General features: G+C 44.6%; 1 protein-coding gene across 1 annotated transcript in view; it reads left to right on the plus strand.

Moving 5' to 3' along the window:
• LOC119169670 (cell adhesion molecule Dscam1) overlaps positions 1-25,474 on the plus strand; it is a 233,612-nt gene that overhangs the window by 89,405 nt on the left and 118,733 nt on the right. Inside the window, exon 3 of the mRNA XM_075885653.1 lies at positions 13,213-13,551. Within this exon, the coding sequence (XP_075741768.1) occupies positions 13,213-13,551 (339 nt within the window). The remainder of the gene's footprint in view (positions 1-13,212; positions 13,552-25,474) is intronic.

The raw sequence follows: 25,474 nt of genomic DNA on the forward strand, positions 1-25,474 counted from the left end.
CATGCGCGCTACATTATACAGCTAGCGAATGTTCGTGAAGAGGAGAAGCGCACGCGGTGTGTAGAGGAGGAAGGGTGCACAGATGGTGGAGGAGTGAAGCGCGCGCGGTGTGTAGAGGAGGAAGGGATGCACAGATGGTGGAAGAAAGAGAAGGAAGCTTGCGGACGGCGCCGCACTACAAGCCTCGAGTATTAGATGCTCCGCATCTAAAAACCACCGACGCTAGCGGCGTTGGTGGGTTAGTTTTGCTCTGCAAGACCACAACAAGCTCGGTCACGCCAACAGCAAGCTCGGTCACCTCTTCCACGACATACGGACGCGAAGTAGGCACAGACTAGGTTAAATTCCCGTTAGTTTCAACATTCAGTTACGTGCACTGCGGCATAACAAGTGAGTAGTAGGGCTTGGCCACCATTTTTTAAAATTCCTTGACTAACGCTCCTATTGGTCCGCGGTGACCGATTCGGCGGCAGACGCCGCAAAAATCGCTCCGAGAGCGATCGGCGCGGAGAGGGCCCTTTCGGCGAATCTCGCCGCCGCCGAACCGGATTCGGAACACTTTCGGCGGCCGGAATGCTCAGTGTGAACGCGGCCATAGAGCGGCTGTATTTTTTCTTAAATCACGTTATCGAAGGTTTGTTTTCATGTCTCGACGGTAGCTTGTGACAACAATTTGGTCGCTTGCTACAATGCCAAATCATTGTGCGAAGTGCGTCGTAGCCGTCGTAGCGTACGCTTCTGGGCAGCCTGTCGTGGCTAAACCTAATATTGCAAAAAAAAAAGAAGGTCGTGAAGTGCTTTTGTGGCTTCCTATGTTCACGCTAGAGAGTGATTAAGTTCTTTTGTATTTACCACTAAGCCCACTTCAGACAACAAACTGCGCTTCTTTGACTTGAAACTGCGATTCTCAAATAGCCGTGTTTGTTAGTGTCATGCGCTCATAAGTCAAAATACCATTTTTTTTGAATTTCGAATGCATTTCTTAGTCTATGGCACAGTACTAACTACAACAAAAAGGTTGCGGAGTTGCTTAATGGTATCGGGTGCCACTCATGCCAATTCAGCGGCTTTTGTATACAACTGCGACCAATGCGACATTCGGGGGCTGGGGGTGAAAGGAATTGATACATGCGCCTTGAAATCGCCTGAAAAATTGGTATTTAAAACATTATAGTTCACATAGCGTGAAATTGTTCGGGCAGCATACAGAAGCAGCATTGGCTCGAACCTAACGGTAAATTTGCTGTACCCTCCCCCCCCCTCCTTCCTGAAAGGTAGCAAATAGGATACAACCTGCTCAATATCTCTCAATTTATTTCGCCTTTTCTATCCTTTCTGTCATCCCACACTGATCGTTGCCGCGACTTCACTTCGATAACTGCAGTTGAAACATGCCTTCTTATAACAAATCTTTGTGGTATACCTTGTCTTCACTATCTACTCCTATTATGGAGTAATATGCTGTACAGAACATGGGCAGATGAAATGTGAAGCTACAATGATGAAAAGAAGTACACATTATACGAGGAACGCCTTAATAGAAGGGCACTGAATAAATTTAGGCCATGTAGTGTTTATTTAATGTAAATATCCAATACAATGAAAGAGTGCATCCAAAACTTGAACGAGAGAGCTGGTGCTTGATATCGTGTCCTGACCTCCTGGTTCAGATGGGCAAGAGTGACAGCTATTGACTCACCGTGACCGAACATGCAAACGAGAAACTTTTAAAGCATTAGATGTATGGAACTGAACGTCGTATATATCGAAAAATCATGACACCACCTAAAGAGTATTCGGTCATTTTGATTTGATGGAACTGGTTAAAATTACCGTGTACGGTGCAAGTAACGAGAATTCGCAGATAACACGAAGAAGAGTTGTCTGAAAGAAACTTTTGTATCAGTATCCATACCACACAGATAGGCGTTTTCGCATTCATTTATGAAAACTGACATCGCCCTTAAACCACATCATTTGACTTTCAAAGCAGTGCATTGGCACATACGTTTGCGAAAAAGACTAAACATGCAGGATGGAAGGGAAGAATTTGATGATAGAATTGCTAAAGAAAAAAGAAAAGAAAAGAAAGATGTTTGCAAATGCCTATCATATATACAATAACTTGCCATGCTTATCGTGAATATCACTCAAGCTTATTTCAGACTGCTATGCAGCGGACTTTATACTGCATCGCCCTTAGCCGCTAAGCTCTGAAAACAAAAAGAGAAACATGTGCAGAAAAAAAAAAAAAAACAGGAGAGAAATTGATTCAGCGTGCTGTCATTGCGAATGTGGAAGTCCAGTGAAGCTTCAGAAGATCATCGACACAACTGCCGAGAAGGGCACGTGCATTGTTTCATTGTCATTGCAGAATAAGTTGCTAGGTAGCAGCTTTAACCATTCACGTTGCTTGAATGCTTGTTTTACGCTTCTTCTTTGTTAGAATGATTGTGGTGCTGTATGTTTGTCCATGCAGCATTACAACAAACATAAAGCCACGTTTAGAGGATTAAAGATACCTTGCAGTTGAGCAGATTTTATTCATTATCAATCAGTCACTCTATAAAGTAATCAACGAATCAATCAATTATTTAACGTGCCCAGAAACGACCATAAGGTTGCACGCAAAAATAAAAGAATAAAACAAAACAATGCAGCACATTCACTCCGAATAATAATAATAATAATAATAATAATAATAATAATAATAATAATAATAATAATAATAATAAGCGATAATATTATTATCCAGAGCTTTACGTCGCTAAACCACGATATGATTATGAGAGGCACCGTGGAGCTGAGCTCCGGAAATTTTCACCACCGGGTGTTCGAGCACTACATGGGCGTCTGGAATTTCACCACCATCGAAATGGGACCGCCGTGGGTACGACCAAACCCGCGTTCTTCGGATCAGTAGCTGAAAACCATAGCACTTCCACCCCACGGCGGATGTTTTTTTTTATTCATAATTATTTATCACGTCTTTGGCTAAATGCTATGAGAAAGCTTCATCTAATAACGGGGAAGGACGCCGTTAAACGTTTTTTTTATTCTCTTTAAGATGTCCCGCTGCACAATCGTTGTGAAGCTAACCAGAATTCAGCCTTAAGGGGACAACGCCGTAGCATTCTGATCACCCTTTCCTCCTCGTACTTTGTAGTTGTTGCACGGTTTGATGATTCTGGGTTCTTCTCCATTTTAAAAGGAGTGCTTCGGGAGAGAATTTTGGTGGTGATAGAGTAAGGTAGCAGAGTCAAAAACGTAAATAAGCATTTTTTGTCTTTGCCACACATAACAAGCGCTCGTCGTGATGACCCCCGTTGTGCCCACGTGATTTCCAGAGCAAATGGGATGCGCTTCTGCGCAGCCCAGAACTTCAGGACCGAATCCTGGCCGTGCAGCGTGCCCGCGACAGGGCCGTCAGGCTAGACCTGCCGGTCCCCATGTGGGAGTAGCCGGGTGACGCGGGGCAACTTCAGCGTCTGCACTGGACCATAATAAAGTTGTTCTCACTCACTCACTCACTCACTCACTCACTCACTCACTCACTCACTCACTCACTCACTCACTCACTCACTGACTAACTAACTCACTCACTCATGTGATTCCGTAGCGCACACGTGATTTCGTCATTTTACGTGCAGTACTGGTCAACTCCTCAGTACATTTAGTCGCATCGCCATCGTCATCGTGGCGAACCGATCAAGTTATGTCGAGAAAACTGTACCGCCGTGCTAAACAAACGCTGTCAATGACGTCAGAGTTTTTATTCCGAGGTGTCCTGCTAGCGTGTTCATTTGATTTTTTTGGCCCGCGTGAGCTGTCGTGTTACGATCGGGACTGTAATCATGGTAGTTTACATGCGCGCTTTTTCTCTTGACGGCTGTGCTCAATGAGGTTTGCAGGTGTTTATTGGCATGAAAAATAAAGAAATGATGGCACCGATATTTGTTGTAATGCAGTTCCTTTTACGTGTAGGGGAAAATCGTAGATTTACCTTACACTAGCAATAACGGAATTATCATGGTGATCATCCCCATCATAATATTATTGTCCAGCGGTGTACATCATCGTATTTACGGCAGGACAGGTCACTCTCCCATTGATATATGCTCATTTAATTCTTTATTTTCTATTATACGTCGGCCAACATCCTAACAATACCATTCCAGCATACTTTCTACCTGCCTCAGCTGCGTTTCCCATCTCTTGGCAACCATTTCATCGGCCCCACTATCTATATCGCTGATCTTAACAACGAATTACGCCGCTCTCTCAGGTGCCCTTTTCCCCCTCTTAAGTGCAACACGGATATTAGAGGATTTCGTTCGATATCTGATCTAATTGGCTTTTGCTTTCTTATTGTGAAATAATGTCATATATGTCTTATCATTTACTACTCCGTACCACGCTCTGCGATCATTAACTTCTCTTCTAAGTCTCCTGTTACGTTCCTAGTTTCTACACCATACGTTGGTACTAGTGAAATGTAGTAGTTGTACCGTTTTTGCTTTAGGGGCTATCTCGGCCACGTAAGGGTTGCAGATCACATCGCGCTCTTCAGCTATAATGACACGCCAAAATGATTCAAAGTCCTAACAGTGAAACCAGTAAAGTGGAGATGAGAATAAGCATGCAGAGAACAGAGGTAATCTTCGGTGGTAAGGTGAGGAAGACACAATCCACAATCGACAGCCGAAATCTGGAACAACCACAGGAGTACGTATAATTATCACTCACCAACAGTGAAACGTTCTCCTGAAATGTGGTTTGATTTCGGCCGCAATGGTCGCATTTAGATGGAGGCGAAATGCCGGGCCGTATGCCATCAGATGTCACTGTACGTTGAAAAACAACATATAGCCAAAATTTTCGGATTTGTCCACGACGGGTGTCCTCGTAATCATATACAGAGTTTGGCTGGAAATTATCATTTTTGTGAAGAAGAAATTCATGGTGCGAAGTAGTGAATATGGGAGACATTTACAAATTGTTACATATGCCCATAAAGTAAACAAAGATTCAATACACTTAAAATACGCAATTTATCTGTAAAATTACTATACTTTCGAACCCGTTCCTAAACTGCATGGAAACACAAGTTTAGAAGTTGAGGCAGCGTACACCACGTTACTCGGAAATTGTACTGCAGTCATGGTACGCACAGAGCGAAATAGGAGCTCAGCAAGTTATATCCATCCAGTAAGATATATGAGGCCGTACTCATCCGGTAAGACCAGCACGTGCTCTTATACAGGCTGCCCATAGAAGAAAGGGACACAGAAGTGAAACATGAGATGTACGCGAGTATTGGCGCGGTCAAGGAGCTGCTTGATATTCTTGACTGGATTATGCTTGAGTCATTGTAAGATACTGCTGAGAGAGTGTAGTGTCAGGAAGCAGCCGGTAGCGGAACAAAACAATACAACTCTGATGGCCAGAGAATCGAGTCAGGCGGGTAGCGGAAATGAAGTGCACCGTATGATAAGCTTTCGCTGTAGAATGCGGAATCGGCAACTTCGGCTCCTCCAATGCATTCGTCCGCGCTACATTCCAGGTCGCGGTGAAAGGAATGCATTAGAGGACCTCGAAGTAGTACTCGTGGATCGAAAGTGGGACGCTGAAAGGAGAGTGCAGAAATTCCGCAGGGGCTAAAGGTGATTGAAAGGGTGCTGGTTCTCAGTAACTCTACATCACATACACACGTGACCGCATTACAGACTGAGTGAAAGGAGATGCGGAGCAGCGGTGCACATAGCGCACATTGTGTGTATACGTGAATATCTACAAGTATTTGTGACACTCTGGGCAGGGCAAAGTCTACATGAAATGCTATAACCTCTTCAAATGCCCGAACTGCCATCCAGTGCCAGGAATTATACTTCGGCCAGTCAGTGCAAATTAATTCCACGCGCGGAGATTCTCTGCACCGTTGCATTCATCTGGGATACGACGCGAAAAAATGCGCAGTGGGTGGAAGAATCGGACAAAGGGGTGGTGGTAGTTTCATCGCCTTCGGTGACAAATACACAACTGGCGCATGTAGTGGCAGTGGTAAACTAGCTTTGAGAAGAGGACAAAGTAGTATATCATCAATCCAACGGCGCTTATTGAATGAATCGCAAGGTAATTGTTGTGCTTAGAATTGGTTCGCTGGTCTGAATGTCTGATTACGAGCACCGCATTTTGAGAGATGGTGTCAAGAAAAGCAAGATATTACTAAATTTTTTCATGTGCGCAAAACTCAGACAGGGGTCATGTTAACGGAACTACTCGCCATTGTTATTAGCTCCCATAACGTTCTCCTAATTAGTTGCCCTAAAGAAAACATTTCCGCACTCGCCAAGCTTCATTGATAACTTAGACTAGCCGCTTAATGATAACTTCAAGCAGACCAAATTACGATGCTTTATTAATATGTTATTCGTCTATGTGTAACACTTTGGTGCTAGATATTACTAAACGCAAACTTTATGTACATTAGCGAAAGTCTTCGAGCAAGTGGAATTTTCAAGCCGGGTTAGTTAGTTGGGGTTCATCATTCATATGGGTATAGCACTTCACAACCAGGACACAAAAGAGTGTATATGTCTCTCTTTTGGGTCCTTGTCATAGAGCGCTATATCCATTATGATTGATGGAACTATTAATGTGCCGAAAACTGTCACGTTGAATGTGCCCAATCACTGCCATAAATTTCCATAGACATGAAAGTGCATTCAGTCGGACATGGGAGACCTAAAGGGTTCATGACACCCAATTTTCGACCATAGCCTGCGTTGTGTGGGTTAACTCTTGTACGTTCACAGACAAGCTGGTGAAACTTGAGCGAATTTGGTCGAGCCGTCAATTTATAATCGAATATTACTATAAACGAGCGAGAAGCTTGAGAGTCGGGCAACACTGGCGCGCTCGCCTGTCATGACGTCACGAACCGCTTTCTGGGCGGGATGCTGCACGGTCTGCATTCCGAAGGACAATCGTGCCCCATGGTCAGCTGCGCTTGCAGTTGAACTTCTTGCTGCGTTGTTCAACTTGTCACTGGAACTAAATGACTTCCAGGGGTCGAAACAATGACACCGCGTCACCCATGTCGTGATGGTACTTATAGCAAGCACTTTCGGAGGTCAAGAAGTGTCCTGTGAATGTGGAATGCGTATGCCGTTTGCCACTACGAATACATACTTATTCAAACTCCTCGCAGGCAATACCAAGGTTGAGCGTTCTACTTCCTACTTTTTTACGGGAACCGAATGCAATCGACCGAGTTCAAGCAAAGATTCGGCCAAAATGTGTTCCGTGAGCAACCCAAGCGCCGCATTGACATGCCGTTCACTTTGGCTTATATTTACATATGCCGCACGCAACAGCTGATGGAAAAACAACAGTCCCAACGCGCAGCACTGCTACGACCACTTATCTATTATGTCCAGCACCGAAAGTCCTGCACGAAAATTTGCGCGCTTTGCCATTTTCACAGCGCTAAGTAACACTTGCTCGCGAATGCAGCCTCGATGAATCCCCGTATTCCAACTCGCTTTTCAACCTAACACGCTTGAAATAAAGCCACTTATTATTGCGGTAAGCCATCTTCAACATCTGCCACAACGGCGAGGTTGTTGGCATCTTGGTTCACACCGTCTTCGACGCTTTCTTCGTCGCTTGAGCTGGTGGCGAAGGATTCGAAGTCAAAATGCGCGACGTACACGACGTCGTCGCCGCATATGGTGATGGCACCGGTAACACACCGCATCACTTGCAATCCACTGACACGTGTAGTCCACGTGGCAAGGAACACTCGCAACACTAACCGCGTGCGGAAGGTGCCATTTGGTAGCGGACGACGACACTGCTCTTTAGGCTTGTGACGTCACACACGCCATGACAGAATGGCGGTCACCGGTGGTGGGCGGAGTTTGCCGCCAATGACTTCTACGGCTTATTTCGGACTGAAATCTTCGCTTACAGTCCAGTTTTTACACGTGTACAAGCATATTTGACCCTCTACCTTCGTTTTTTTCCCGAAAACAGCCAATTGTTAGATGACCTTGGCATGACCCCTTTAAGTTACCGAAGGCTTCTTTCAGTTTTATACTAAGTCATTCTGAAAACATCCGCACAGATGGGCATTAGTACCTATATCAGTTCTAACAATAATCATTGTTTCTTTCTAGCTTGTTGCCACATTCACGGTCCTATGACGTTTACAACTGATCCACACATCCCGACTCGCAGATGCGCTGCTAACTATAAAAGTAACGACAATGGAGTTGTACTTCAGAGTAGACTCAGTTCCACCTCCGGCCTCTTGAGCATTGCCGCAACCTCGCCTGTCTTAGCTCTTCATGTTTTTCAACAGCCGCTTAAGCTCAGAGCACCTATATAAAGTTCAGCCTGGCCAGCTGGCGCATGCGCTGTGGAGACCAGCAAGGACGCTTGGCATGCAGCGAAGCAAGAACGCGCAATCCCTTCAGCCTGAGAGTTTTCGTTTGTTTGTTTTACTTTGTCGAAGTGAGAAGCACACACACTAACGAGTACGCGTGCTTGAGTGTACTTTACTTGTGGTTAGAAACAAAACTTGGTGAATCCGGATACCGCCGTGCGGTCGCGACTGTACGGCTCCGTCTGCGGAAATGAGAAGGTCGAGGAGGTGCAGCTGCTGCAGCCGCGTACTCCCACATCTTGTTTTTCGCGTCCTGCCCCGCAAATGATGTGTCAACAACGCCACCCTTTCTGTTGACTCTAGGGCCTTGCTTTTTTTACTCGGGGCACAGCGTTTTGAGCTTGAACTGTGTATAGTGTTTAAAGCTTTGAGGACTGAGCTGGCTTACTTGTCGGAAGGCACCGCACGTCAGACGTTGTATCTGCCGAAAAGCACCAGAAGAAGGTGTATTAACTGAAAGTAAAGCACTAAATACGAGAGCTTAACGGCATTCCGCTTTTATAGATGATGGTTTACCTTCTCGCGACTCTGCTCAGATGAGGCGCAGATGCTCCCCTGATTAGTTCAGGTACCAGAGCGGACAAACTTTTCTCCAAAATAGAAAGTTTTCTGCAAAAAAAAAAAAACAAAAACAGAAAAGTACTCGGCCTTTGTACCTGTGCCGTCACGCTACAGCCAAGTACATTGCAATGTTTTTATGATTTCATAAATATTGCATTTTTTTAGTGGACACTTTCATGTATATATCATGCTCCATGCTTTGATTTGATCTGCTTTGATTGTTTCATACGGCCTACCGCAATCATCATCCTAGACTTGCGGAACGTTGATGGAAAGCTTGTCCTATGAAATAAAATGCTTTCATTTTATTTTGGTTAGAACCTGTAAGTCGTAACGATAATTTTCCTGACACAACAAATCCCGATTTCAAGTATTTTTGTAACCGACCTTTTACCGTTAACGCCGTCACCACCTCATCTAGGCCCAGAATTCTTGCAGCTCGCTTACAGCCGGGGACTTTACCGCGCTGCCTTTCTAATCCACCTCGAAGCCGTTAGTCTCGCCTGCCTCATTAAGTTCTGCCACGCACCATTATCACGCCGCAGTATCCACGAAAAGTAAAAAAAAACGCAGTCATTGAAAGATGAAACACCCCTGCTCGTGCTTTCGGTCTCTTTGGTGAGCGGCAGACGTGCCAGATAAGTTTTTCAATGAGGCAGCTCAAGTAGGCTGGAACTTGAAAGGACCTCCAAATTTGCATTTTCATAAAGAGGGAAGAGCAAATACTCATGAAGATTGCCGGGCCTCATCGAAACCTGCGAGAGATAGATAGGGCAGGGTTGAAGCTAAAGTATACATGAAGCCGTTATGTTATAGCAATATGGCGTCGCTGTGTTCGAGAAATCTTGCAGCAGCAGAGCGAAAACGAGAGAGAAAGTGCTATGTTGAAACGCAGTAAATTCTCTCTGTTTAGGTGTGGCACGGAATTGTGTAAATAAATGACCCAGTATCCTTTAGAGATTCGAAACTAGGCTGCTCGTGTCGTGCGCATAAAAATCCGAGAAACGTGCTGCTCTTTCTTAGGACAACAATCTGTCAGATTTACAAAGGTGTTGGCAACTTTGTTGTTTACAGAATAGCAGTTCTCTGTCTGTAATTTAGGTTGGATGCACGAGGAAAGTGACCCATTGGGTCTAGGCAACCATAGCTATTTGTTGCTCCTGGTTGGCGATTCCGACGAGACCTTCTGGTAAAGATTTCGACGGAGCCGGCAGACGCGATTCAACGTAAAACGAAACTTGGGCAGATCCCACGTACCGTGAGAATCGACGTAATGCGAAGCGTGCGAGGGAAGGTGACTATGTGTGTATCACTGGAGTAACTGGGTCGAAACTTCTGGAGCCCTCCGATACGGCGTCTCTCATAATCATATACGGAAGACCGTCTTCTCGTAGAAAACTACCATCTCACTTCATTTGGCCATCATCCTGCAAATTTATTGAACATATTGATACGGAAATTTCATTGAAGTGGGGTAGGGAAGAGAGAAGTGAATTTGTTCTGTGCCAGGCCTGACTGCTGCAACCATCTATCATCCCGCCTGTACAATAAACATCTCTCACCCGTAACAATATATATATATATATATATATATATATATATATATATATATATATATATATATATATATTGCAAACAGCTTTACTACATATTTAGTTTTAGATAAGCAATCGGTGATAATTGATCATCAGCATGGGTTTAGTACACAGCTGATAACCTTTGCTCATTTTTTTTTCGCGTTAGCTATTGATAAAGACGGCCAAATGGACATAGTTTTTATTCACTTCCGAAAAGCCTTCGTTGGTGTCATTGACAATAAGTAATTCTGAAATTTAAAAAGGCAGGAATTTCCAAACTGTTTATTTCTTGGGTTGCCACGCATTTGTCAAAGCGGCATGAATTCTTAAAGATTCGTGGTGAAAAAAAGAGCTCTCTTTCGGTCACATCGGATGTGCCGCAAGGCTATGTTCTCGGACCTCAATTTTTGATTTTACATATTAACGATATTAACGCGATAGCGTTAGAGAGCTCGTGTCGCAGAAATCCCGCCGTCGGCGTCGGCCCCATTGGTTGTGAGCGAAAAATCGTCTGTGCGTCTGCGAGCGAGAAAAGCAAGTTACCGAGATAGCCGCGAGAGGCCGCTACTTGTCCATGCGGGCGCGCGCAATCGCACTGACAAAGCCGCGCATTCGAAGAAAAAAATTGCTCAAGGTCATGAGGTGCGGTAGTTTCTTTGCCCCGGCCACCCCTCTCTGCTTAGCTTACAGCGCTTTAGTCGGGACGAGAGAAGAGATAGTGCAATTACGGCATGCGACAAACCTTTGTAACTCCACTTGCAGTGGACGGATTCTTCTAGTTTTGCGGCGTTGAATTTGTGAGGCAATAAGCTCTTTTAATGAATTCGTTCCATGGTCACTTGAAAAAAGTGTTTCAGGGCCCTCTAACGCGTTTTGTCCGACAGGTGTCACAACGAAAACGACCCCATTCGGCGATTTGTAGGCGCATTCAGGAAGCCTCAAACTACGTCGAAAAAGACCGGGATAGTGCAGCCATCGTCGCTAAAAACACACAGGAACTTTCACGCAGCTCTAAAATGGGACAACTATGTCCATCTAGCGGAAAACATATCATGCCTTTCCAGAGGCGTTGATCAAGCAAAGAGCAAACGCTAGATAATGTGCTGCTATCTGTGAGGCATTGTGCGACTCTTTATGACTTCCGAGATGGCGAACGCACGGCGTGCATCTTTGAGGCCATGCGACTCTTGCTTTAGATAAAAAATTTGTATGTACCATTTTACGCACGCGCGCTGGTACGATCTACTGTGTGTGTGTGTGTGTGTGCGTGTGTGTGCGTGCGTGTGTGTGTGTGTGTGTGTGTGTGTGTGACAAAACATATTAATCAGTATGTACTTAGTGGTTGAATGGCGCACTAGGGGCCGAATTTCGCTATCACGTTCAACTCTTAAAGGCGAAGCTTAAGGGTCTCCCATTTTTTTATTATGGTCAATGGTTGTGTCTAGATGTGATTATTCGCTGATCGTTACGTGCTTTTAAAAACATTAATTCTTTGAATGACCAAATTAGTTTACATATTAGTTTAAATATTATGCCTATATAACATTACTGAAATAATATAATTGGATTGGGTAAGGGAAACAGAACGACACCTGTGAAAATGAATCTGAAGAAAACGAAAGTAATGAACAAAATTATCTGAAGAGAACAACTCTTAGCAATAAGTAGGGAGCTGCTTGAAGTTGTAAAAGAACACTTCAATTCAGGATTGGTAGTAACAGTGGAGGCAAATCATGATACTGAAGAGACATGAAGAATAAGATGGCATGTAACATATTCGGCAAGCATTCTCAAGTCATGAACGGTTGTTTACCACTATTCGTAAGAGGAAGGTATACAACAGGTGCATCTTACTGGTACATAACTATGGAGCAGAAACCTCGAGACTTACAAAAATGGTTCAGATTAAGCTGAGGACGACACAGTGAGTGATAGAAATGCAAATTCACAGCTGTAACCTCCAGGGTAAAAAGAGAGCACAGTGGATCAGAGAAGAAACGAGTGCTATGGACGTCTAAGCCGAAATGAGGAAGATGAAATGCACATCACATGGACCAGTAATGCGTAGGCAACATCACCGCTGGTCTTTAGAAGTAACTTATTCGACTCCAAGAGAAGGCAGACATGAGAGGGAAATACAGAAAGTTAGGTGTGCAGACGAAATGAAAGAGTTCGTGAGTATAACGTGGCAGCAGAAAGCACCGAACGGGGTTGAATACGGGAATATGGGTGATGCCATTGTCCTGCACTAAACGTTGTCTGGATGAGGATGATGGATCTGTGACATAGCTATTCTGATACCCTGGTAACCCTTTCTGGACGTCTTTCTATAATGCACCACCCACGGACTTCACGGGAACGCCACTAGATGGCACAGCGTGTCAGTGGCAAACACGAATGAGGAGCTTAGCTGCAGCACGTACCGCTTGAGACGTAACTAGTTTCGATGCTGGCAATTGGCAGCACTGCATTACATTTGCACATTCGTGATTGCATTAATGGTGTGACGGGCGCCCTATATCTCTATCATCTGCCTTTAATGCCCTTCTGTTAATATGTGCGCACAACATTCACTTCCCAAAGCAACTGCGTACACTGTAATAATTGGTTTTTCTCGGTATGCAGCTGCCCAGGGAGATCTTCCTCCGCCAATTTCGACAAGTGCCGCCCCTCCTGCTTTTCTGCACGAGCCTCCCGTGCAGACGCTCTTCTCAAACTCCACGGGCACGCTTGTCTCGTGCTCGGCTTCCGGCCAGCCTCGGCCATCGGTGACGTGGACCAATGAAACCGGCTCGCCTCTTGAGCCGCTGCCGGGACTGCGCCGTATCAGGCTAGACGGGACGCTGGAGTTTTTCCCTTTCCGCGGAGACGAATATCGCCAGGACGTGCACTCTGCACGGTACCGGTGCCGTGCCTCCAACACACTCGGTACCGTGGTGAGCCGGAGTGTCCACGTCAGAGCCAGTAAGTGAATGTATACGCCAATCCATAACGACCATTCGCATATCTATCTATCTATCTATCTATCTATCTATCTATCTATCTATCTATCTATCTATCTATCTATCTATCTATCTATCTATCTATCTATCTATCTATCTATCTATCTATCTATCTATCTATCTATCTATCTATCTATCTATCTATCTATCTATCTATCTATCTATCTATCTATCTATCTATCTATCTATCTATCTATCTATCTATCTATCTATTTATCTATCTATCTATCTATCTATCTATCTATCTATCTATCTATCTATCTATCTATCTATCTATCTATCTATCTATCTATCATGTGTTTGAGTGAAGGTGCGTGTCACATTAAATGAATGCGCTTCTTCTATAGTAACCATAATATCCTGATTAAACCACTCATCGTGTCATCCTGTTCATCCTCTTCATCCTCTTTATAAAGATCCTTTTATTACACTTTCTGTTGGTAAGATATTATTATTATTTTGAATGTTTTTTCTTTATATTGACACGCCACTTACGCAGTTGCTACGGTCAATTACTTGATCATAGATCTGTCTTGTGTTTGTACTTGGAGCTTAAGAAAAGTCCCTTAATTGGTACACCAAAAAATAGTTCGTTGAAAAGCCTTTGCACGTATTTCATTGCATGCGCGAATCAGTAAACATTCGGACAACCATCGGAGAGTCTACAGCCATAATCAGGGACTAGTGAAATTACCGTTTCCTCTGAAACTGCGAGGCATCGAGAGGCATCATTGTCACTTACGTTTCCTCAGACTACCGAAAACAAAGCAGAGCATGGTTATACGTCTTATTTAATCAAGAAAGAATCTTCTCCATTTATGTCTTACTGCACACGACTAACGACTTGAGAGCGTCAACTTAACTTGCGATTTTTCAGCGTTGAGTAATAACCATGTTAAAGTGCAAAAGGTATATCGCGCAAAGCTTAGGCGTATTGCGACAGAGTGCAGAAACTATATGGTTACAAGCAACCACTGCTTCCGTCTCGCTAGAGGTCCCTGCTTCAAGAAGCCGCGGAAGCGCAATGTGCATCCACTGGATCTTCCTTCCCAATGATGTTGTGTATGACAACGATAGTTAGAGTACGTTTGAAAGCATACGTGGCTAAAAAGCGTAACTCAACCCTGAAAGAGGCGCCGTTAAAACATCTCGCGGGAACATACTTTATTTGAGGAGAAAAGAATAATAAAAAAAGCAAGTCACCTCGTTTCTTTCTTTCATCTCGCTGACAACAAAAGAGGCCTCCGGTGCATCTCGGTGGTGCCACCGCCGCTGTATATTACATTTTCGCGTCACTTCGCCCGATTCTGTTTTACTTCAAAGCCATGCTACAGTACGGTTACCGCGTCGAAACCCGAACGCCAGAGTGCGCTCCGGGCCACAGAGACGTGCTTCTGCAGACGAGACAGAGTAGCGAATACAAAGAGTCGCCCCTGACTTGTTTACCGGGGCAATAAAAGAAAGCAGCGGATGCCTATGTGCCATCGCAGCACAACGTGCCGAAGTATAGTTGACATGCACAGAGTCGGCGGCCGTATCGTCAGCGGCGGGTGTTCTGCGAAACGGCACGGAAAATTCAGAAAGATTTTTTGGCCCGTAAAAAAAAAAGAAAACTGAAATCGAAGAAGGAACGCGTCCCGCCTGAAACGACATGAATTACACTGCACCTAAAAAAAAAAAGCAGTGTGGGTATTGTCTGACATGTTTGCGGCTCTTAGTGTACTACAGTTTTCGTGCATCTATCACTGCTTCCTTGGAATCATCCCGAGTACACCTAGAGTGCTCTAACCCACAATAGAACCAGATGCCTCATATTTGTGCACTGAAGACTTTATGTACTCGCGAAACAACTCCAGGGCATAGCTATTGCATTTGTTTACTACGCCTCACTGCTCACAAATTTCAAACTTATGTTTATTTGGGCATGGCCTTTTGTGTAACAGCTTCAAATCTCTTTCCGAAGAAAAAAAGAAACTGTCCTGGTGAAACTCCTATTTCACGGTGCTTTCTTAGCGCGAAAGAATACCTAATACAAACATTGCAGAGCTTCTTGTCTTGCTATCGCGCTTTCTTTCTTTGCGATATTGTCGACGTCTGCAGTAACTCATTTCTTTTCCTGTGGAGCGTTTGCGACCAGACACAAGAAGATGAAACAACGCCAACAACTTCGCGACAGACGCGTCTCACCATACTGTTCTACACTCACAGAATTTGCACTTTCTTGGGCATCGATGCTTTTTCGAGGTACCGAGTGCGTCGTATATGGAAAATTTTGTTTTTACTATGTTGTCAAGGGTGCCAAGCATACATGCTGGCGCTTCGCTCGAGAGGCTTCGAGTCTGACTTTCGAGCACGACAGAGATGGGGAACTTGTCCGTTTGTATTTTGGCTTGCACGTTATTTTCGCGTTAGTCCGTGCCTTTTTCGCGCTACATTTATAAGAGCATAGTTCATAGGCTTAGGGTTTCTGCTTAGAACGTCGCCGTAACCAGCACGCAGGACGAGGACTCCGCACAGGAGCGCGCCATGTATGAAACGCTACCGAGGAAGACGATGATGCGTGCTGTACTGGGGTTGGACTTAATGCGCGAGCATCTGATTACCAAGATTATTGATTTTCATAGCTTCATCATACATTGGATGGATGTGTTCACTGAATACTAATGACAAACTTGCCAAATAGTGCCGCCGTCAAGCATAACGTAAAGAGCCAGCAGCCTCGTTAGATCGACTATATTTCTTCATCTCGTCAGTTTTTTCCCAAAAACTATTTAGGGGCGAAGCTCCTGCCGCAGTGGATCGTATGTGTGGTGTTGTCGTAGTCGTCGCAGTAGCCAGTTGCATAGCATTGCATGTCAATAAAAATGGTGCCACAGCATGTTCACGGAGTGAATGATGATGAGTGGGGTGAAGCGTCCATCAGTTGGTCTGTGCTTCCGTGCGTCCGCCCGTCCTTGCGCCCGTCCGTTCTTGCGTCGGTGCGTCCGTCGGTGCGTCTGTCCGTACGTCTGTCTATGCGTCCGTCCGTCTGCTTCGCCCCGCTCTTCATCATTCACCTCGTGGATATGCTGTGATTTTTTTCTTTCCGCTATATCAATCGCCTTTTACTTCCTCTCTTTCCTCTTTGCATAGGGTAGGAAACTGAAACATTGTTTTCCGATTAGCAGTACCTTTATTTGTGTGTATTCCTCTACCCACATTTGAGAAGACCAGCGTATCTTGTCCGGCAGTAGTTTTCAAACCATAGACACTTGTTGGCAATAATTGCTCCACAGTAATATGCTCCTAGAACACAGGCGTGGACGCTTCGTCCGAGATGCTCTTTGTAAGGCTACTGAACCAGACTACTTGTGTTGCTCTGAAATGTGTAGGAAAGCGTCAGGATAGGCTGAAGTGTGAGCACTGGCGCTTTCCTGGTTTAAGCGCTCTGGCGCTTTGTCAGGGCATCCAAGCCAGGTGAGGTTTTATCGAAGGCCTGGAACCTGAATCCGGCTGAACACAGACACGACAGACGCCAGAGGGTCAGAAGATGTTCGTATATCTTGTCTACCATACCCTCGCTTTTACTGAAGCGAAAAGAAACGCTGACCAACGTGATGATCTTGCTGGCAACTCTGATTCAATTCGAGTTGTTGTGAATTGATCAGTATTTTTATGCCATAAAGGAAGCGCATGCCATAATTTGGCATTGAGTAGTAGGGAAAGCAATGAGCAGCTTTCTTGGGATCACGTGCATCAAGTGATTCATTGATTACATCACACCAAGCTACCAGCCCACTAAAATAGTTCTTACATTAATAATTGCACCAAAATGTAGCTTAATTACTGAAATTTTATTAGTGCCAAGTGTACGTAAAACATCTGTGGCAGCCTTACGTTGTTTCATTTAAGACGTACTCCCTTACTGCTCCCATCCTTTCGTTTCCTGCTAATCTTGCCACAGAACACATTCGGATGGGCTTGGATTACCACAAAACACGAAGCCCTTGCCTACAATCTCTTTTTTATTATTATTTCGCAGTACGGAGTCAGGAACGTTCGCAACTGCGTGTCCAGCGTTACTTATCGCAGCTGCGCTTCACTTATCGCTGAGAACTTCTTCGTAGCTGTGGTCTGTTGATGCACTAACGCTCCAGCGCACGCAAAATCACAGACAGTACAACTGTTCTATAGGAATAGCTTTTGGTTCTGCGCTTGCATATGTATGGGTTTTTTTACTGGCGTTTGGGCTACGTTATTTCACTTTTTTTCTTCAGGACGTACAGCGTTATCACTTTACCGCTTCCACCACCAGCCACAAATTTACGACGTGACCTAGCCCTCGCAGCCGGTGTCTTAGCACACTGCCCGTTGTTTCCTGATCCCCGTTTTTCCCGCACGTTATTTCTGGTTTAATGCGATGGGTTTTCGTTTATTTTCTTTTATTTGTTCTTGCCTGGTGTGCATGGCGGGCACAATCGGGATCGGTTCGTGACAATGGCGTGAATGCATAATGTATAAGTAGGCTAGATCCCGCAACAGAGTAGTTCTCTTTTCGCTAGGTTTCTTCTTTGTTTTTTCCCAATTTGAGAGAGCTACCGCCATTCGCATGTAAGTGCTTCTGGGGCTAGTCTTCCCGAAAACGGACCACGCGGATTGTTCAATCACAGTCCCTCCGATGCTTCAGAGGTGGTTGTTGTTGCTTCGATTACTCGAGACTGCTCATGCCGTTTGCGAGAAACGTATACTGTACCTATACAGGCACACGCACCAGTTACGCCTCTCGAAGAGGAAGCAAACAGCATTCGGTGGCAGCTCGCGGATTCCATCGTGAACAGCAATGCACCTTCCGGGTATTGTATAGCGCGGTTCTCGAAAACGCGACTGAAGCCTGAAAGTTGTACTTTAAGTTCTGTGGAACGACCCAGGGCAGTCGAACCGAGGAATTCGCCAAGTCAAACAGTGAAAGGAAGCAGACGCAAGAACCCCTTCATTCTAGGCTCTATATTAGGTTCTTCTGTGGCCTTTGAGTGGTTTTCCTAACTGAGGTGAAGTGTACCAACACACAAGTGTTGGAATCGTCTGCCCTGCTATATTTGCCATATAAACTGGATCGCCCGCTTTGCTATAAACACGTGCACTGTCGTTGCTCTTCATACGCGTGCATTAGTGCACGAGGACTTCTCTATCATCCGGCACTCACTAAATCAAGCTTGTATCTCGTCTTGTTAAAGGCTGTAGCTTCAGTCGCTTTCACGAACGGAAGCGCTTTTGTCACAAAACACGCAAAAAAGAAAAAGAAACACGCGTTTCTGTAATATCAGAGTTGCCATGGCGGCGAAATAGATAAACAAAAAAAAAGAGCGACAGAGAGAAGCGAGAGTACAATTGATGTCAGGGCGCGGGGAGCGTGCCTCGGACGTTTCCGAGGGTTGAATGCTCCCGTGGCACGCAGGGCTGTAACTGCAACAGCGTGGCCGAGGACGTATTTTTTCTTCCCAAAAGTAGAGGAACCATCGAAACGAACTAGAGCGCGTCGTCGATGTTGTCTTTCTTTCGTTCGCGCAATTTATGTAGATTGCTTCGTCTCCGCGGCAGTTCTCTTCCAATTTTCTTTTATTCTCTCAATCTTCTCGTACTGCAACGGTTACGCTTTGCCTAATCTTCTCAAGAAGGAAGCCATTGTTCTTCATCATTCTCTGGCCGCTCCCTTTTCCGGCCCTAACGTCATAGATCAGAACCGTTTCCCCTTTGTTCCTTGATCCACGAGTTCTTTGCCATTTCCGAATCCTCGATCATACTCTGCATCGGGCTCTAATGTATTAAAAAAAAACTCGGGCGATATGCAGGTCAAAGAGAGGGAATAATGAAGAGCAGGGAGCTTGAACATGTTGTTCGTGCTGGTTTGTTACCCTACGCGCGGGCAGGAAAAAAAAAGAACAGAGGAAGGATGGACAAAGTCATTAGAGGACTGTGAAGCACATCGTAGTGCTGGGCCCCTAGTCACTTTTTACTACTACACGTGCGCCGAACTCAAGCTACATAAGTGTTTTGGCACATCGCCTTTGTTGAGGTGATACCATCAAGAATTTTGATTATCAAATAAAAATAGCGTTCTATTCTATTTGAGGTGTGAAGAAGTTTCGAAAAATACAAGATATCTTTCGCACATTTTGACAGCGAAAGCTGTTATGAGATCACAACTCGGGTATCGCACAGCGCCGTAGATGTCTGCCGCCGACGGAGTCCTCAACCACATCGCACAAAATTAGAAAAAAAAATTTGAGTATTAATTACACAGTGAAGCTCGATCCCGGGTCCGCCGTGCCAGCTGACTATTCCACCATTAAGCCACGCCGGTGCTAACTTGCCTAAGGCAGACTGGATGTCAAGAAATCAATCGCGTTATGATTTGTAAAGCGCTTTAAAACAGCGAAAGAACAAGCCCTCGTCACGCAATCGCAATAGCGTAACGAGTGGGTCGTCCAATGCTCCAACCCTTTACAATAGGTTGTTTTTGTTCACCTATTAAGCGTGGCACATATCCATTTGAAACATAATTCCTCATCGTCGTCAGCCACTACATAAACAATTGGCACAAACTTTTTCCCAATAGTTAAGTGAATGACGAAGAAGAATACGAAATATAGCATAGCGAAAGCCGGCCTGTACAGCCCTGAAATTCTTATTATTCATGCCGTAGTGGGCAATAAGCAAGTGTGCCTGCAGCAGTTACCCAAAGAGTGTTTAGAAAAGGCTCTGAAAGGCCACTCTTTCCAGCTTTCGCTGTGACTGTGCTGCGCGTTTCGAGCAGGCCTGGCGTTTTTTTTTTTTACGAACAAGCACCGATGACAAGAAAAAAAATCTGGTGGATTCACCGTAGGGATGCCAAGGCTGAAGGAATAGCGGAGTTGGACGGCTTTCCACGTTTCTATTTATTTTATAACGCCGAAGCTGTACTAGCTCAACGCTTTCATGTCCGGGGACCATCGTAGGACGATTTACCCACAGAAAGTGGGCTAGCCTCACTACGGATGCGTATCCATCCACCGACTACTCCCAATACTTACCACACCCACAACTCACAACAACTACGACTAGTACTGCCCTTCTCACTTCAGTCATCCACTTCATGAAACGTCATCCCCACTAATACTCATTTTGTTGTACCTCCTTCATTCAAAATTCATTAAATCCCACAGTTCACCACCAGTTTAGCTGCTTCATCAGTGTCCATTAATTGGGGATGGCTGAATTTCATGGGTGAAACTCGTTAAGGTCGAGACATGTCCGTAGGTGGCGTTGGCGCTGTGCGCCGTAGCCACATCTGACGATGATGCTGATGACTATGAAGAACAATCGCGTTCCAGATGACACATTCTCTTTGTGCCGTCACGACACAGCACATGCAAGGTACCCATATACGCCATGACAATGCGCCCATGACGATGACGAACAAGCATGTTCCAGACCACACATATTATTTCTGTCATCACGGCGGAGCACATGCAATGCAAGGTGCCCACTATACGCCCTGAAAATGACGAAGATGTTGGTGGAGATGAAGATGATGACGATGAAGATCACGGAGAACGACTAGCTTGTGCAGTAAATTATGCCTCGATATACTTTATGTACAATGCATTTCGAATGACTGCAAACAACCGACAATCAGCAGAACTTGCCAAGACCACGTCTTTGCCAACATCAGGCTAGATCTGATACCAAAAAGCAGTAATAATGAAGACAAAACGAAATTCACGACTCAACACAACATGCTAGTTATTACCAATAAACATTGTATAAAACTGTACACCACTGGGCATCTATTCATATGCGTGAGTGGTCAAGGTCCTGGTTGATTTACTGCAACACCAAAATCCCTCTACGTCACCAAGTTATCATCATTCACATCGTGGATATGCCAGATTTCTTTCATTACTTTTAGTTTATATGCATAGTTCTCTTTCTCTATTTTCTTTCTTTGTCTTGCTCTGTACTTTTTATCTCTTCTTTGTGTCCTTTTCTGTGTATTTTTTTATCTTTATTCCTTGTATTTCTGTATTTTTTCTTTTTTAGATATTTCTATTGTTTTGTCTCCTCTTTTATCTTTATTTTTTATATTTTGGTATTTCACGTGTTCACGTTCGTTTAATGCTTGCACTTTCTGAATTCCGTAGTGGGAGTCGCTAAATTTCTATGGCACCTACCTGCCCGAGGATTCTTTCTCACGTTCAACAGACTATACGCCCGACTCAAGCAGCTGCACTGTGAACAAAAATTACTACTACATCCACAAAGTTAATGATATTAGAGAAGCTTGCTCAGAGATGATTGGGTAACTCGCGAATGCTCCGTACGCATCTTTTATTGTTACATAGCCGTGATAACGTTGTAATATATTCCGGGTGGTCACCACATGGTCTTGGTGGCGAGTCCGAGCAGCTGTTGCATTGCGAGCCGACCACGCTACTTCCTTGGCTTTTTATGTGTTCATTCGGCCGTGCGGTAACGAGGAGTGTTCACTGCGTGAGCTCCCGGCAAAGAGATAGGAAATGCACGTGCCGAAACTGGTGTGCGTCGCCTTCAGCCATGGCACGCTATCTAGTGAGCTTTCTTGAAATCACCTGGAAGTCGATGCCTTGAGTGACCGCGTGTCCTCTAGTGAGCATTCTTGAAATCACCGGAAAGCCAATGATGATAACGACGATGATGATAAGTGGCTGTGCCTCTTGAAACGGGTGGCCACAGTTGTGGCCAAGCCTGGTAAAAAAAAAAAAACACTCCAGTGGTGGTGAGCCATTAAATGAGCATTTCTGAAATCATCGGAAAAGTGTACATGCGGTCGCCAGACGAAGCGCGAGCATAAAAGGATTGCCAAAAAAGCTCATACAAAAACGTAAACGAAAGAAACGTAAGAACGGAGATGTGTAAGGTTTCTGGTTCAAACCAGCGAAACTCCAAGATGCATGCGGCCGCCGACTTTGCGGGACTATCAACGCCATATTTATCACAGGATAAAGGGGGTATTGCTTATAACACAGAAGTCGACGAGGCGACTCAGTCATGAATGCTCCATCTTCGTGGTGTCACCACGACATCCATAATGATGTTGACTTTTGAATATTGTCACGTGGTGGTGACGTTAAAGAACACAACAGTTGGCGTTTAAGAGGAAACTTTGATTTCGGTGAACCTATTCCCGAGAAACCCAATGCCACACTTCAATATATACTTATTGTGCATCGAGAGCGGCGAAGAGAGCGTCGACCGTTGATAAACTAGGAAGCGGTCGTACCCATCGGCTTTTATACACGTATCAACAGATATCGCAGTGTTATCGCCTGCGGTCGCGTAAGCTCAGAACTTACTACTGTTTGTGTTGAGCACGTAATCTCATCGGAAAATTCTAAGATGTTCTTAGCCATTCGGATGCGTTTTGCGGAAGGCAGCTGTTACAATGTAATGGAGTGATATCATGAAAAGAAAATAAGGAGTCTGGATGACGTTGCAGTATAGAAGTGAGGCTTTTTTTAGATGGCGTCAATTGTCACATGCGTGGCAAAATTGTTTTTAATACACATAAAGAAGTTTAATATAAAAACATTTGGCAAAGTTCCGCCTTCAATACGGTATTAACGGCTGCACTTGTACGAGCAGTTAAAAAGATACTGCTAAAGTTCTAATTGTACATTTATGCAAGCCTGCTTCAGCTTACATTATTCGGGTATTATTGTTTATTGCTCAAAAGTAATCGCAATGATCCCTCGTTAAAGTTTGTAACCATTTCTTCTAAATATTGTGCAATTCTCGGGTTGTTTAGAAAACAATTACATTAACATTGTAAGGCTGCTTTGAAAATGGTTCGCTTAATATACAAAAAAATTTCAGAACAATATTGGATTTTTATTCGTGTTCAATTCAGGTCATCGCTGATGGATTCGCATTCGATTCAGTACTTAATTTCACTATATATTCCCATACTCCTGAACTGGGCACAACGTAGTTTTTTGGTTTTTGTTTTTGCTAGCCACAATAACCTTTTGCGAATATTGTTAGCACCGAGAATTCTGTTTCGGTGTGTTCAGTGTCGCCAACTATGCCGAGCTGGTATCTATTATGCGAACCTGGTATCGGCCACTGATTTCTCCTTGGGGTGTTCAATGACAGCGCATATGGCGCCTTCCTAAACAACGTAGAATACGTGGTCTCCATTCGAGGCACATGAAGCCTCCTTGAACCCGGTCATTGTCACACACACACACAACTGCGATTCCTTTCGAAATAGTGCATCGTAGAATTCTCATAGAAGCACCATGTGATGACACAGGGCACCACTAGCCCGGGTCCCCTTGTTTTCTCCCCACTCTTCACACTGCTCGCAAATGCTCTTCTGCCTGAGCGAATCCGAGCGATGTCCTTTGTCGATGCAAGTTTTCTTTCTCTCACTGAATGCCATTTTCCCGACACTCTACTTTTCTGTCCTGCTTGTTCGCGTCGCGCGAACGCTAAAATAGGTGACTCGCTGTTTCCCAAAGTTTCTGGGATACACAATAGCCGGTACGCACCTCAACGAACGCGAGCCCCAGTTTCGAGCGCAAACATGGTTCCCGCTATTGTCGGTGGGACTGTTTCAAACTTCTTCTTTCTTCTTGTTTTTTTTTTCACTTAGCCTTCCGGAAAACGTTGTGTTTGTCAGGACGTCGAATTGAGGGCGACGATGCGAGTATATTTCTTAGACAAATCAGGAGTTGCATATACTCGCTCATCGAATGAATCTGTCCCCGTCAACTCAGTGCAGGAATTCGAGCGGAAGCAAACGCCCAGGGACGCCTTCTGCGGAGAAAGTCCGATGATCTGAAGTCCCCCGTCGGCAAGATTCATTTGTTTACGCTTGTTTAGTGTTTGAACTTGCCATTATGGCATAATAAACGAATGCGTGTGTTTGTCACCAAGGCATATATATATTTTTAAGGGAGCCGGGTACATGAAGCTGGCTCTTCTACAACTTCAGTTGCCAAAGAAGATGGCTTACTTAATGGGGATCTTACATTTTTGCAACAATGGCTGGTACTTTTATCGCTGAACAAGCTTTTATTGCGGTGCGATTACATAAACAAAGAAAACAATCTCATACAGATAACGATAATGTCAGTAGTTTTATACACCAACACCATGGTATAAATGCGGGGCATGCTGCTGTGGAAGGTTTAAAAAATTGCGACTACCGAAGTTTGAGTGCGAGTGAGTCCTGTTGAGCAAAACATCAATGAGTCTGAGTACGAGTATGACATCTGAAGGCAAGGTATGTTTCATGGGTGGATCTGAGGGAGCTCTAAATTTTTGCTGATTTATGAGCCCAAGTGGTCCTGTTAGAGACAACTGCCCTGACCTTCTTCAAGACAGCAGCTGGTTTTACTGTTTTCCTCAGTGTCGACCCAGGGGAATAGTGGTCAGCTTGTCGAAACGTAGGCTCCAGAGACAGCTTCTGTTCAATGATTTTTCATCCCTGCAGATAAGTCGTATTAGAATAAATATTTATTTATGCTGAAAGGTACATAAGTTATATATGTTGCTACAGCACGAGCATGGTGGCGGCTTTCTCAGCAAATCAACTGCTACCACAGTCATACAGCTTGCATAACCGACATTCTGAAAGATGCCGTAAGGCATCTTTTTATGAGTCAGAAAGTCCAAGTTATGTTTCGAAGGAACACGTTGCTTCTAGTGCATGTTCCAGTATTTGGCCGCATTGAAGTTAACTCGTACCAGTGAAATCAGTCTTGCGAAATCCTGTATAATCAACAAAAGTTAATGTGAGGAGAAATTGTCAGCCGCTTCGTAGCACGTAGCTTTGAAGCTCCAGAATAGATTTGTAGCTTCATATATAAGCAGAATTCAGGCTA

The sequence above is a fragment of the Rhipicephalus microplus genome, chromosome 2 (assembly GCF_043290135.1).
Source record: "Rhipicephalus microplus isolate Deutch F79 chromosome 2, USDA_Rmic, whole genome shotgun sequence".
In the NCBI taxonomy this organism is placed as follows: domain Eukaryota; kingdom Metazoa; phylum Arthropoda; class Arachnida; order Ixodida; family Ixodidae; genus Rhipicephalus; species Rhipicephalus microplus.